Source organism: Paramormyrops kingsleyae, chromosome 7 (genome assembly GCF_048594095.1).
Source record: "Paramormyrops kingsleyae isolate MSU_618 chromosome 7, PKINGS_0.4, whole genome shotgun sequence".
Taxonomy (NCBI): Eukaryota; Metazoa; Chordata; class Actinopteri; order Osteoglossiformes; family Mormyridae; genus Paramormyrops; species Paramormyrops kingsleyae.
Window position 1 is genome coordinate 18375001 of NC_132803.1, and position 14397 is coordinate 18389397.

Consider the following 14397-nt stretch of genomic DNA (forward strand, 5'->3'; position numbering starts at 1 on the left):
CAGTTAGTATTGTTACTGATTGGAGCTGCCCTTTGAGTGCCCACATGGCCAGAGGAATTGGCAAAAGGAGTGAATTAAACTCTGCTTAATCATTCCCACTTCCGCTCAAGGATCTCAGGTTCAAAAGGCAAATTTTTAAGAACAGTAATCATAAAAAAATGCATGTTCAACTTCCTTGAACAGTAAAAACACAAACCTCCTCAGTACGAATTGCGGTATTTGATACCGCAAGTAGAGAGTGGCGCTCCTTGTGCCAAATTAATCCAGAGATATGATGTCTGATATGTTGGTCCCTCCTGTGCCCGTAATGACCCCAGGCTCGTTATGGCTGGAGCCACTGCTGTGAGCGTTGCTGTCATACTGGCTGGAGGAGGAGATGAGGCCTCCTCCCCCCGACGCTGTCGCCCCCTGTAGGCTGCTGGAGAGGTTGTCCAGGAACATCGGTGTGCGGTAATGCTGCAGAGCGGAAATTAGTGACTTTCCTCAACGGGACAACCGACAAATTTACTGCTTTTACACATGTTGTTTCAATGCATTTACGTTAAAAAGACAGACAGGAAGTAAGACTGGATTTTTAACATCGTCTGATACTTTATGTCGAAATGGGGAGGAAAGGCGAAACACACATGGCCACAGCCCTGTAGTTTACATAAATATACTTAAAGCATATATGTCCTTCATGAATAAGAAATACAAAAAGGAATACCTGAGAATCTCCTTGAATCAATGAGAACAAATCCAGACCTGAAATGAAAAATTTAGGTAAAAGCTTGCAGCACATTCAAACATTTGGACATACACACTGCACGAATAGAGTACATAAATTACACGTCACATTTCTCTGCCATTGTAAAGTCACATGATCCATCCATTCAGCAGCAGCATTATCCAGCTGCATGCACTGGAGATCACACAGCCACATCACATATCCTGCCTAGTGCATTCCTTATGTCTTACACTGCTGATTGTCTACATTTTCAAAAAAACAGTAGCTCACCCAAGCAGTTTCCCCATTTCTACCCGTGAAAACAACCAAAACTACAGAATCCGCAAAGTACCAAAAAATATTCTGATTATGTAGTGCACACAATATAATCTCCTATATCATTTCTTTCTTCTCATAATATATTGTGCACTCAAGTTAATTTATTATTTGCCCAAGACAATACCATGCGTGCACAACCTAAAAGAAACATTTTTGGAACTTTGTGGGCTCTGTACAATACAAATGCAATATTACAATGCTACTGTCTAATGGTGGCAAAACTACCCACTGTTGCTGAACAGCTACATCATCTAACATAGTGCACTTTACTCTTCACATACACACAGACACATGGGTTTTAAAAACTGAACTAATCCCTCAATGTCACCTCCAAACAAAAGCACATAAAATGCATAAGAAAAAGCAGGAGGTCTTACTCTGCATGTCAGTGGGAATGGTAGATAAGGTCGAATGATGGAATGGAACTGCATAGTCTGCTAGTGAAGACGCTAGGTAAGATGGGTCCAGGGCTTGGACATTTGGCAACCGCACTGCTGGTGGCTGATAGGCCAGAACACTGGGAAGACAAAGCAAAAACCCATTAAACGTTCATTTATTTCCTATATAAAGGTACTGTATTACACATTTAACAATCATTTCCCTTTCAGGAATCTCCAAGATCTTTATTATAATGAAGCGGTTCTGCTTGAAATTCCATACCCTTTTGCTGGAGCCTCATCAGGCTTAGCCATGTACAGGCAGCGCTTTTTAAGTGGAGGGTCTTCAGCCTCCTCCTCCTCCTCTTCCGAAGAGCTCTCCACTGTGAGGTCGATGATGTCTACCTTCTTTGTGCCGCCGGGCTCGCTGGGGGGCATTACCGCGCACTGCCGCACCAGAGCTGAGCCTAAAGCACCAGAGGAAGGAGCATCTCAAAGATCTGAATATGTGGCTCTGAGCTTAACACAAGTAATTACGAGCAAACATGCACATCACAAACTGAGTGAAATCTGTGCGCCGTACGGCAGAGTAAGCCCCTTTTTCTTACTTTCCATTTTTGGACAAAACTGAGACGACACTTTCAACGCTTCTTTCTTTGGCCTCATTGGACACCACGTTCCGTCTTCTTGGAATTTAATCTCGTCAGCATCCGAGCAGTCATTCAGAATCTCCATGAAAAGTCTGACACGACAGACGTCACAGAATGAGCAAGCGTTCTCCGGCACCATGGCCGGCTCTCTTTGGAAAGCAGCATCTCGCATGAACGAGGCTTCACCGCCACAAAGACTCACCCGTCGATTATCAGGCTTTCGTATGCAGCCTTCTTGTCACACACTGGACAGATCCAGGTGGGCTTCTTCTCGTTCATCTGAAGGTAGAGGGCTGCGTCGAAGCACTGGAGATGTGAGCACGTGACAGCTCGACAGGGAACAGTCAAGCGCATCTTGCCCAGCTGGGAAGAAGTGATAATCAGAATTGTGTATTCTTCACTGAATACTTTTACATGCGAGGAATTTACTTTTAGGTCTCGTGCAACCACAACCAAGACAATATAATAAATAATAGAATGATGTGCATGGAAATAAAATAATGTGCAAAATGAAGGTAATGCTGTAATTCCCCAATGAGAACCTGACCCCCCACAAAAAAAAAAAAAACCTTGGTTTAACCCACCGGGCACATAAGTGACACTCGCAAACTGGTTGTTGCAATCTCACTGTCAGGGTCAGCTGTCAGCTTTTCTTTTACTGGAATAAATGCCAATTTGTGAAAAATTAGTGCAAGGAAGAATGAGGTTTAGAGTATTCTTCACATAAAAGGATATGCACATTAAAGGATAATGCAAACATTAGAGAACTTCGTAGAAATATATTACTTAGCGCTCTGGAGTGGTCAGGATTCCGAATACCCTTCATCCGCAACCTCTGCAACAACAGCGATGATGTGAGCTGCCTGACGAGGTACACAGAAACAGAGTATGTCTGCAAAAATAAAGGGGGGGGGGGTAACTTTTTTTTATATAGAAGTATATATGGAATGTATCACAGAATTGCAATAAAAGATATTTTTCAGTTCTGCTTATAGTTTAAATGTCGTGAACAGTACCTTCCCAATTTCAGGTGCCCATGTGACAGAAATCTGATTTGGAACAGCAGACGATAATCTAACCAGGGACGTGATGTTCAGGGGTCTCCCTGGTCGTTTCTGTTCTACTCCGTTTTTAGGAGGAGGAGCATAACCCTGAGGATAATCATTAAAATAGGTTAATGACACATTTACTTTCGCGATGCATAATGCATGCTTTGTACATTTCAGAATGAAAAAAGAGAAGAATGGGGAACTCTGGAACTAAAGCTTTTAATGGTGTTATATCTGCCTCTTACTTCAGGCAACAACAAGTAATGAACAAACTGAGAATTCAAACAGTTATACAAGCATTAGTGAATTATGTAAGAAAGAATTACAAAAAGAAAGAAAAAAAAAACTCACATACCGGCAAAGGGAAAAGCTTTCCATTTACTTTAATACACAAGCTGTTTGGATAGTTGTCTTCTTGGGGACAACTAGTTTCTGCAAGACAAAACCTGAAAACAAAACGGATATGATTTGAGATCCAAAACAAGTTACAATGACGAATTCTAAATGATATTGTCTCCTTCAAAGGCAACAGTGCAGCTATTTGTTTGCTAAACCCACCTTAACTGAATCTGAACCATATAGTCTCTCCTGCCACCTGGTAAAAAATCCCTTTAAAAGAAAAATAAAAAATTATTCATATCTGCAATGCTACAGAAATATCTATGTTTACGGAAGTGGACATCGGACTAACCTGGAGATGCAGACTTCTCGCACTTGTTGAGGTGTCAGGGCGAAGATGAAGTATTTCTCCTGAAAACGCTGGATGCTACTTGCACCTATAAATGAAGGAAAACATGCAGAGCTACCATTATGCTGCTGCCATTGCAATCAGCAAAGCTGTTACTACTTTTCCCATGGTAAGCAGATATCTCTGCAAACAATAAAAATTTGAACAGAGGAATAAGAATAAAATAAGAATTAAAACATGCAGTGTGTTATTACTGAGTGACTATTTTGTTTTCAACTGCTATGTCTGAACAGCTTAATAAAGTACTTGCTATTTTGCATTTTTCCATGTGTATAAACATGATATGCTACACCTCTTCAACTGAAACTGACATCTCTGTTGAAAGTGGTTCTTTTTAAATTTCCTTAACATGTTACACATGTACAGTTTATAAGTAGCCCTAAACAAGTCAAAAACAAAGTATATCCCCTGCCAACCTAATTATATATAACCACAGTCCTGGATACGCAGCTGAAATAGAGGTGGCTGGGTATATATAAATACACATACACACACAGACACACATATAGGAGACAAACGATTAAATATATCAACAACCACACAGAGACTAACCCAGGCTTGAAGGCTTAATCAGGACATCCAGCACATCGTAGAATGGCAGAGACTTCATCTGAACATCAGGGTGGACAGGAGGGATGGGAGGCGCTGGCTGCTGCATGTCCATCCTGGGTTTGGACTCGTGTAAATAGACTGAAGCGTGCGTCCCAGTGCTGGAACCGTGGGAAATCCCAGTAGTAAGGGAGAGATCAGGGTCCACAATGGAAGCGGCAAAGACGGAGGATTTGAGAGATGAAAAGTCGGGCAGGCTCTCTGTAGTCCGGGGGCAGCGACGCCAGTAGAGCTCCTTAATTTTGATTTGCACTGCAGGACTACACCCGCTTTTTAGCAAATGTAAAGCCCTCAGCAAAAGTTCATGCTTGCGACCACTTTTGTTTCGTCCTGCAAAACCCAACAACACCTGTAGCTCTGACACCCGGAAACTCGATACCATATTCTGAAATCAGAAACACACACAAAAAAAAACACCACAAAACTGATGCATATATTAAAACTGGATGCATTCAAAGTTCACCTACAGACATGAAACAGACATTCAAAACAACATCAAAAATACAGCCAGATTTTACATCAAAAGAAATATCCTAACTGGAAATCAAAGGAAATCATTTCGATTCAATATTAAGGTTGAGTAGCAAACATCCGTGCACAAATAAACCTGCCTTATGGAGCTGACAAAATATCCGCTGTAAAATTCCTCACATTACAGTTAAGTACCAATCTAACGCAGAAGCATACTGACATTAAAATGGTGCATCATATGTCTGCTTGTACTCCACGCTAAGAGAAAAAGTAACTCTGTAGCTACACACATCTTAATGCCATATACCAATCTCTAGAACAAAAGTGAAACGACTAATTTAGCTAGCCATGGTCCCCCGTTAGGTGCTGGACTAAGCTTAGCGTGCACCGTAAATGTAATTTTAGCGCTACTCATTAGAAAGACACATTCCCCTTGATGTGCGGTTTTTGGCCACGTCCCTCCCACGCAATCCCAATCCGGAAACCCACGGCACAGGGAAAATAAAGTAAGAAAACCCCGACTAACCCTTCATTATTTGGTCCATGCTTGATTGTTCATACGTGTTTATCCTTTTTCCTTTACAAATCCTTAACAAATGCCATCGTAAGAAATCTAAAATATTAAGAATAATTCCAAGACCCGTTAAAAAAAGAAAAAACACACAACAGACAACACACAGGCGGAATCAATGGAAATGTCGAGAAATGATTGGAAAAACAGTCCGATTATAAAAGCATAATAATAATAATAACAACAATAACACATTCAAAAATTCAATCGGGCGCTACTGTCTCTATTCGCCCCCATAACATAACCGTAGCTTGCTAACAACAATAGCTAGTAGCAGAACAAAGTCCAGCTGTGGGATAAAACACAAGCCAAGATGCCACTGGTTTCCCCCGTATATTTTATCATTGACCAGCTAGCTCGCAAAGTTATGCAATATTTCCCATTTTTTTTTAAATGAAGGCAGCTATAGTAATAAATGGTGCATTTCGAAGAGCTATGTCCAAATTAGCCGGATAGCTAATTCTGATCAAAACAAGCAAGGCAGAGCACAGCCAAGCGTTTTGCTAACTAATGCATCCGAAACCTGGCATTCGTTTCAGCACAACTTCATACATCCATGAAATATACATCTAACGCAAGTGAGGACTCATATACAAGTTCAACAAAACGCAAGCGTACGGATGCTAACTAACAATATGCTTTCTCGTACCCTTAGCTCCTCAAAATCCGCCATTTTCTTGCCGCGACCATCCTGCATCGCTCCAAGCTGCGGCACCGCCCACGTGATGGTGGTCGGAATGTGCACGCGCCAATGCGAGCCGTGCCAAAGCTGTGGGGTGGAATTCACAAAAGCTTCGTAACGCCAAGTAGTCCGTTATCTTGTTCGTAAACTCACTCCGGACCCACTTGTTGTTATCTACTGTCCTGTCGACCAAAATAGATGACAAAAACACATTGACACATAATAATGCTGATCATATAATAAGAGCTCAATATTGCAATATAAAATTATGAAACTATAAATGAGCGCAAAGGAGACTCGTTGTTGTACCATCTGTATGCCGTTTAATTACATAAAAGGTTTGTGCACCATTCAGAAGTGACTTGAGAACGACCTTGAAAATCTAATTCAATTAATAAATCGATGCAGAATCGCAATTCGACTGAATATAGGAAGTAGAATTAAAATGGAATTGATTTCACGTAAATTCATATACATGTGCACATATGTATGTGCATCTTTAACAATACAGCTTAATATTTAAATATGAATTATCCAGCATGTTAACATACGTGTTGTATGATTGCATTGAATTGAAATGAATTACATTATTCTTACTGTCATTTAAACATGCTACAGGGTGTGGCCAAGTCAATTCAAAATCAAATTCATAACTTCTGAACAACCCTAGTAACCTACATAATGAGCTAACCAATCAAACTTGCTATGTGTTCAGTCACATCTTTTGAAATGGGAAGGTGAATCACCCCTCACTACCAGCAATGGCAGAGAATTGTGCCGTCAACAGAAGACAGCGTTTGAGACGGGGGCATCCAGGAAGCCAAGATGTTTTTGCTGGTGATCATGAATCCCTTGGACCATCTCAGTATTGAACAATTCATAGCAAGGGCGTAACTTTGTCTGGAACATTGGGGGGGTTGAGGTCTCCACCCATTATGGAAGAAAAATGATTATTGTGGGGGGGGGGGGTTGTTGCATTAGCTGTCCCTAAACCCCCCCCCCCCCCCCCCCCATCCCCCCTGTAATTTACACCTATGATTCATAGTGAAATATAGGCTGCCCTGGGATGAAATAATGAGCCCCCTTTGTCCAGTGCAGGATAAATTGAAAAGAGGAACACACCAGAATTTTGCTCTCAGTACGTGCACCATGCAGCTTCTGACAGCTCTGTTTTTATGCCACAGGTGGATTCTTGCAGATCACAGGTGATGCACATATCCTCAGCAAGGGTGGGTGCTGGGTTGCACCTGACAGAAAGGGTTCATGGCACTAGACCTAAACGTCCAAGTGATATGCAACCATCAAGGACATCTTACAGACACATGATGCTTATATCTGGTCCAGATTTGGAGTTAGTCAGATGGCAAAGGATGGTGCATTTGCCGGTGGCTGGTTACTGTGAGACGGCAAGTATCCTCTTAGCTAATACCTGCTGACTAGTGAATCCCAAACCATTGCTGAGGAGAGGTATAACACCACACACCAAAAAACACACTGCTGTGGAGGGGACTTTGGGCATGTAAAAGATGTAATTCTGGTGCCTACACAGAAAAAAATATGTAGGCCTACCTGTGCTTGTAATTGGGGTTGTACCATCAAGGGTCTGCCAATTATTGAATCTAGGTAATTGTACCTTTTAAGGTACAGAAATGTAGTAATTATTTTATTAAATATGATTGTATATGACCATCTCCTCAGTAAGTTGTTTTAATGTTTCTTTTGAAAAGTATTATTTCCCTTTCCTATTACCGCTCACCATTGCGTGTTGTTTACAAGGAAGAAACATCACATTTTGAGCCTATTTTTAGATTTTCAACAAATAGGATGTTTTATTGTCTTCATTGTGGTTGCTTTGAACTTTTTTATTTTTACCGATACTATAATTCATTTATGTTTTTTATATATATTTGAATATGTCTGGTGTGACGCCGATATAACGCTTTTCACCATCGAAATGCATGGAATCGATGTTCCTGTTATCGACAGTCGGGGATTTTCTCACGCGGGAGCTGCGGAGGAGCCAACAAAGTACTACTAAGTGAAGTTCGTTCATTAATTCTGAAATAACGAAGGGTTGGTTGCACGCAGACTCACGTTACGTTTTGACAAGATTTTGATTCTCACACGGCACATCTAGCAAGTTACCTCCGATCGAGCGTGGAAAATACCCACTGTTGTAAACATGGGTAAAAGGAAATAGCTGGGGCAGAAAGGATAATCTTACGTGTCTTATAGTATTCTGTGATATAACTGGTTAAATCTCACAATCATAGCATTTTTGTATTGCAAAACAAAGGAGGAAATTAATGTAATATGGAGGTGCGTCGACCAGTACTACCACCTGGTGGGGCAATTGCCCCATTAGCTTTGCTGCAGTTTAGTGTTGAAACCAGAACGAGTCCGGTGCTATCTTGAACCCTACTGATGTGTCCTCTGAACCAGCAGTTGAAATTGCAGCTACGTTTAGTCCAATTGTTGTGCCCCTTTAGAAGTTACATAAATGCCACTAGAGTCCACTCTGTTCATTTATTGAAGAAATCTACAAAAAATCCCTCGATTAGTCCCGGAGAAAAATGTTAACAGAGTAAACAATGATTTCTCATTAACTTTATTTGCACTGAGCACCCCTATAAGAGATTTTTTTTTTTAATTCAGGCCTGTGGTAATGATTCTATTGGATACAACCCCGAGATGACAGAGGCAATTAATTGATTCAGTAGGCAGTGCATTACTATATTGAGGCATCACCCATGAGTTTTAACCATGAAGCAGGGGAGTTTCTATAGCTATTGAAAAAATCAGGGGCAAAGTCAAGTTTACCTGGGGCTCGACTTTTTTTCTTTTTGAAGGAAGATTGGCATCGGGGCCAAAATACTCGGGGCTATAGTCCCGATCGGACCTAGCGACACCTATTCTGTGGGAAGAGAAGATATCACAAATGCATATATGGTTAAAGAAGGAGGTTGTGGTGATGTAGAGGGGCCCTACACACTGCAATAGTCTGCCGTAAAGAATGAACAATGTAACAATGATCCATTTCACTTTTGTTATTTTCACTCACAATTCTGCAGCTACTGGGTGTGAGGTATGTGAGTTCTTTTATTCTACTTCTTATGTTTTATTGGTTTTTTTTTTTTGGACGTGTTAGCCCCGTTAATGCTCCATCATTCTATCCATTCTATTTCAAAGCTGGCCTTTCTCAGCGACCTAATGTATTGGGCAAAAATGCAATTGCATTTGAAAAATTGCAATTGAATTCTTTAGGGAGCCTCTCCATATTGAATAGGATAATATCCATCTAGTATTTCAGTTCTGGGCAAAAGTGTTATATTGTGGATGAGGACAGGGGAGAAAAGTTAGGACAGTTTCAAAGGCTCCTGAATGACAGGGGCCCTAAAAATGTATAACATATTTGGATTGGTCAGGTTTGGGGGCCCAATCTGATAGGCTTTCATGGGGCCCAAAATCTCTAGCAGCACCACTGGATATGGGCATAATTTGCTGCATGTATCTTGGGGTGGTTATGTCATTTCTGTTGCCTTCATTGAGAACTAAAGAGGTGACAGTTGAAATTCATGTCTGTTTTGGGACACCAGACAGGCACAGGTTATGCATCTGGAAAAACACTGTACGTGAGAGATGGGCATGGTGAAGTCAGGTGATGAGACCATTCATTCACCAATAGCTATTTGTTTGTAATATAAAATGGACTTTTGATTAGTCTCTCGGCCCAATGACACAAGATCAATCCTTCATACCGGATTGCACATCCAGTAGCCTATTCCAAGACTGGGTGTCCATTCTGGTTTCCCTTGTGCAGAAGCTGAAACAGTTGTCATTTGTTTTCATCCTAGCCCCATTGTTTAATATTATTAAACCCATTCCCATTCCATTATGCCATCCGCATGCGTTATGGTGGCTTTCTTTATCCTGATCAGACGGAGTCTTACACATACTTTTTAAATGATTTTCTTGCAGTACTGTCTGAGCTGCCCACCTAAACAACTGCTTTCACTGTGTAGTGCAATCTCATAATTATTATGCAATGTTATCCGTATTTGCCATGCCTTGTGATAATTTCACAATGTAGTAATGACACTTAGAAATTTATAAGTTTCCCATTGTTGTAATATTTCGTAGAGAACTATTTGTAACATCAGAAATGTTTTTGTGTTGTGGAGCACTTCCTGTGATCTTTGTCTTATTTATTTTGTGTTGATTTTGACCTTTAAAATTTGTAAAGAATAAAGACAAAGGTCTTTATTTTTTTCCACAAATATTTTGCCCCACTATCATTTCACCTTCTGTTTGTATATGATAGAAATACTTGGTATTGAGTTTTTTGAGTTGTTGTAACATTTTAATCTATTCTCAGTCCAAAGATTAAAATTCCTGACTACTACTTTACTGGCTATGTAAGCACAACAACAACAACAACAACCACCACCACTACTACTACTACTACTACTACTACTACTACTACTAATAATAATAATAATAATAATAATAATAATAGTTAAATTGCAGCAGACCTTTTTGACTCGTATGACACTATGGTAACTGACCCTCCAATTTTTCACTTGCAGATTTCTGAAAAACAGATAATTCAGCAGTCTAGGTGTGGGGCTCTGGAGTTCCAGCAGATGGCGCCACAACACAAAATGGGAAAATGAAAGCATACTTGGCAATGGCATAAGGAAGCTGGACAATGGGATAACAATATTTTGATTGAAATTTGTCATACACCCATATAGGCTGTGCAAACTCAACCTTATTTTGAAAAGCTCAGCAAACTAAAACACTATTGTGTTATGATTTATAATAAAACCAGTATACTGCCATATGCCACACATTTTCTTTTATTTTATGCCATAATCTCATCTGTAATTGATTTACTCCTTGCTATTTCTGAAATGTTTTGATATCAATGCAGATGACACATGTAAAGCCAAACATTTTATCTGTTTGTTTAGTTCTGTTTAGTAGGTGCCTATTGTCACGCCCTGCTCCGTCCGCTCCTGATGTGTGCCACGCCCCCTCATTATCCACGTGTGCTTTCCCGATCGTGCCCAGCTGTTCCTTGTTAGTTTGGCTTGTCTGCTGTATTTAGTCCGCGTCTGAGTCTGTTACCCCAGATCCGTCATTGATGTTTGTTGGTGTCTCTACCCCGTTGTCCGGAATAAACCCCGTTTGCCTGCACTCTTGGCTTGCTTCGCCTGCTTCCCGGTTCGCTCGCTCACCTACCACAACAGAATGACGGATCTCCCCAACGCACCTCCGCAGGTCGATAACCAGCGCATCGATCTGCTGCACGAGGTGCTGTACTGGCTTCACCAACCGGAGGTCCAGGAGGACTCCGGACTGTTGGACTTAGCCAGCAAAAGCGGGACCCTCCTACAGGAGGTAACCCCGCTCACGGCAGCGCCTGTCATGGCGGAGGTTCGCGAAAACCTCCGGCAGCTGGTCGACAGGGTTACGGAGAAGCGGCTTCAACCGCTCACCCTCTCCGAGGTTACCCCGCCGCAAGCGACGTGCCCCAGCCGCAAGAAAAAAAAGAAAAGGAAGGGGAAAGGAGAAGCAGCCGCCCCGACGCTCTTCTTGGGGGCTTGCTCCTTACTCCCCGCCTGGGATGACACCGCCGCTGCATCGCCTGTCCAGGCCGCCGAGCTGCCCGCGGCTGCGCTGCCTGCTGCAGCTGCCGCCTCTCTGCCCGCGGCTGCGCTGCCTGCTGCAGCTGCCGCCGAGCTGCCCGCGGCTGCGCTGCCTGCTGCAGCTGCCGCCTCTCTGCCCGCGGCTGCGCTGCCTGCAGCTGCCGCCTCTCTGCGCGCGGCTGCGCTGCCTGCAGCTGCCGCCTCTCTGCCCGCGGCTGCGCTGCCTGCAGCTGCCGCCGCCTCTCTGCCCGTGGCTGCGCTGCCTGCAGCTGCCGCCGCCGATCTGCCCGTGGCTGCGCTGCCAGCTGCCGCCGCCGATCTGCCCGTGGCTGCGCTGCCAGCTGCCGCCGCCGATCTGCCCGTGGCTGCGCTGCCAGCTGCCGCCCCCGATCTGCCTGCAGCACCCCTTGACCCGCCTGTCCAGCCCGACCCGCCTGTCCTGCTTGACTCGCTTGTCCTGCTCGACCCACCTGTCCTGCCTGCTCTGCCTGCAGTCCCTGCAGCTGCCATCACTCTGGCTGCGGCACCCGCCGCGGTGCCCCCTGCTGGCCGCGTGCTGGCGGCGCCTGCTGCGGCGCCCCCTGCTGGCCAAATGACTGCAGCGCCTGACGAGCTGCAGGCAGCTGCAGGCAGCGCAGCCGCGCTGCCTGCTGCAGCTGCCGCCTCTCTGCCCGCGGCTGCGCTGCCTGCAGCTGCCGCCTCTCTGCCCGCGGCTGCGCTGCCTGCAGCTGCCGCCTCTCTGCGCGCGGCTGCGCTGCCTGCAGCTGCCGCCTCTCTGCGCGCGGCTGCGCTGCCTGCAGCTGCCGCCGCCTCTCTGCCCGCGGCTACGCTGCCTGCAGCTGCCGCCGCCTCTCTGCCCGCGGCTGCGCTGCCTGCAGCTGCCGCCGCCTCTCTGCCCGTGGCTGCGCTGCCAGCTGCCGCCGCCGATCTGCCCGTGGCTGCGCTGCCAGCTGCCGCCGCCGATCTGCCCGTGGCTGCGCTGCCAGCTGCCGCCGCCGATCTGCCCGTGGCTGCGCTGCCAGCTGCCGCCGCCGATCTGCCCGTGGCTGCGCTGCCAGCTGCCGCCCCCGATCTGCCTGCAGCACCCCTTGACCCGCCTGTCCAGCCCGACCCGCCTGTCCTGCTTGACTCGCTTGTCCTGCTCGACCCACCTGTCCTGCCTGCTCTGCCTGCAGTCCCTGCAGCTGCCATCACTCTGGCTGCGGCACCCGCCGCGGTGCCCCCTGCTGGCCGCGTGCTGGCGGCGCCTGCTGCGGCGCCCCCTGCTGGCCAAATGACTGCAGCGCCTGACGAGGCGCCCCCTGCTGGCCGCACACCCAAGGTGCCCCTTGCTGGCCACATGACGGCGGCGCCCGTCCTGCCGGCACCTGAACTGCCTGACTTACCCGTCCTGCCCTGCTCGCCAGCAGCCACACCCGCGGCGCCCCCTGCTGGCCGCGTGATGGCGGCGCCCCCTGCTGGCCGCGTGATGGCGGCGCCCCCTGCTGGCCGCGTGATGGCGGCGCCCCCTGCTGGCCGCGTGATGGCGGCGCCCGCTGCGGCGCCCCCTGCTGGCCGCATGCCCAAGCCCGTCTCGCCTGACCTGCCCGTCCAGTCCGGCCAGCCCTGCTCGCCGGTCCTGCCCGTCTCGCCTGTCCTGTCCGGCCAGCCCTGCTCGCCGGTCCTGCCCGTCTCGCCTGTCCTGCCGGCTCTCGACCTGCCTGTCTCGCCTGTCCTGCCGGCACCTGAACTGCCTGTCTCGTCCGTCCTGCCGGCTCTTGACCTGCCTGTCCTGCCGGCTCTTGACCTGCCTGTCTCGCCCGTCTCGCCTGATCTGCCCGTCTCGCCTGTCCTGTCCGGCCAGCCCTGCTCGCAGGTCCTGCCCGTCTCCCCTGTCCTGTCCGGCCAGCCCTGCTCGCCGGAACTGCCCGGCTCGCCTGTCCGGTCGGCCCAGCCCGGCTCGCCTGTCCGGTCGGCCCAGCCCGGCTCGCCTGTCCGGTCGGCCCAGCCCTGCTCGCCTGTCCGGTCGGCCCAGCCCTGCTCGCCTGTCCGGTCGGCCCAGCCCTGCTCGCCTGTCCAGGCCGCCGCTCTGCCCGCGGCCCCGCCTGAGGCTAGCTCTCCAGTCCTGTCCGCGGCTCTGGCTGCCCCGCCTGCGGCCACGCCCGCGGCCACGCCTGCGGCGCCGACTGCCCCGCCTGTTGCCTCCTTGGAGGCCCTGACTCCCACGCCCTTGCCTCAGCGAGGCCGACACCCCCCAGGACCCCGCCTGTCCGTTTCCCGTGGGGGACGGGGACACAGGCGTCGGGCCCGGGTCCCGCCCGCCCTGCCCCCTGGCTCGCCCGTGCGCCCCCTGGCCGTGGCTCGGTGGCTGCCTGCGGGTCCTACGGCTCCGGCTCGGCTGTCGCCTCCGGGTCCCCCTCCGGTGCCTCGTCGCCCGCCTGCGGTCCCTCCGTCGGCGCCTCGTCGGCTGCCTCCGGGCCCCCCCGCTTCGGCTGGGCGTCGGACGGCGCCTTCCCTGGCTCCGGCTGCGCCTCCGCCTGCTGCGGCTTCCCCCTTCTGCCTGCC

At 47.5% G+C, this 14397-nt stretch overlaps 1 protein-coding gene and 1 long non-coding RNA gene across 6 annotated transcripts in view; one reads left to right on the forward strand and one right to left on the reverse strand.

The window, feature by feature from the left end:
* Window positions 1–6271, reverse strand: part of pias2 (protein inhibitor of activated STAT, 2) — an 8398-nt gene extending 2127 nt beyond the window's left edge. The window contains exons 1-15 of one of the 5 annotated variants that reach the window (XM_023823310.2): window positions 6170–6252; window positions 5476–5562; window positions 4422–4808; window positions 3813–3897; window positions 3680–3730; window positions 3477–3567; window positions 3089–3223; window positions 2859–2964; window positions 2657–2730; window positions 2275–2435; window positions 2031–2164; window positions 1706–1889; window positions 1423–1562; window positions 707–744; window positions 1–456 (exon numbers count right to left, since the gene is read on the reverse strand). The exon at window positions 1–456 is cut by the window's left edge and continues 2127 nt beyond it. In XM_023823310.2, coding sequence (XP_023679078.1) covers window positions 259–456; window positions 707–744; window positions 1423–1562; window positions 1706–1889; window positions 2031–2164; window positions 2275–2435; window positions 2657–2730; window positions 2859–2964; window positions 3089–3223; window positions 3477–3567; window positions 3680–3730; window positions 3813–3897; window positions 4422–4808; window positions 5476–5494 — 1803 coding nt within the window. In that variant the 5' untranslated portion in view covers window positions 5495–5562; window positions 6170–6252 and the 3' untranslated portion in view covers window positions 1–258. Of the gene's footprint in view, window positions 457–706; window positions 745–1422; window positions 1563–1705; window positions 1890–2030; window positions 2165–2274; window positions 2436–2656; window positions 2731–2858; window positions 2965–3088; window positions 3224–3476; window positions 3568–3679; window positions 3731–3812; window positions 3898–4421; window positions 4864–5475 lie in introns of all 5 variants that reach the window. The other 4 variants (XM_023823308.2, XM_023823306.2, XM_023823309.2 and 1 more) reach the window with 4 other exon arrangements.
* On the forward strand, window positions 5427–11022 carry LOC140592110 (uncharacterized). Its single transcript, XR_011992384.1, has 3 exons — window positions 5427–5455; window positions 7387–7608; window positions 10789–11022. It is a non-coding gene; the product is annotated as an uncharacterized lncRNA (long non-coding RNA).
* Window positions 11023–14397: the final 3375 nt, after the last annotated feature.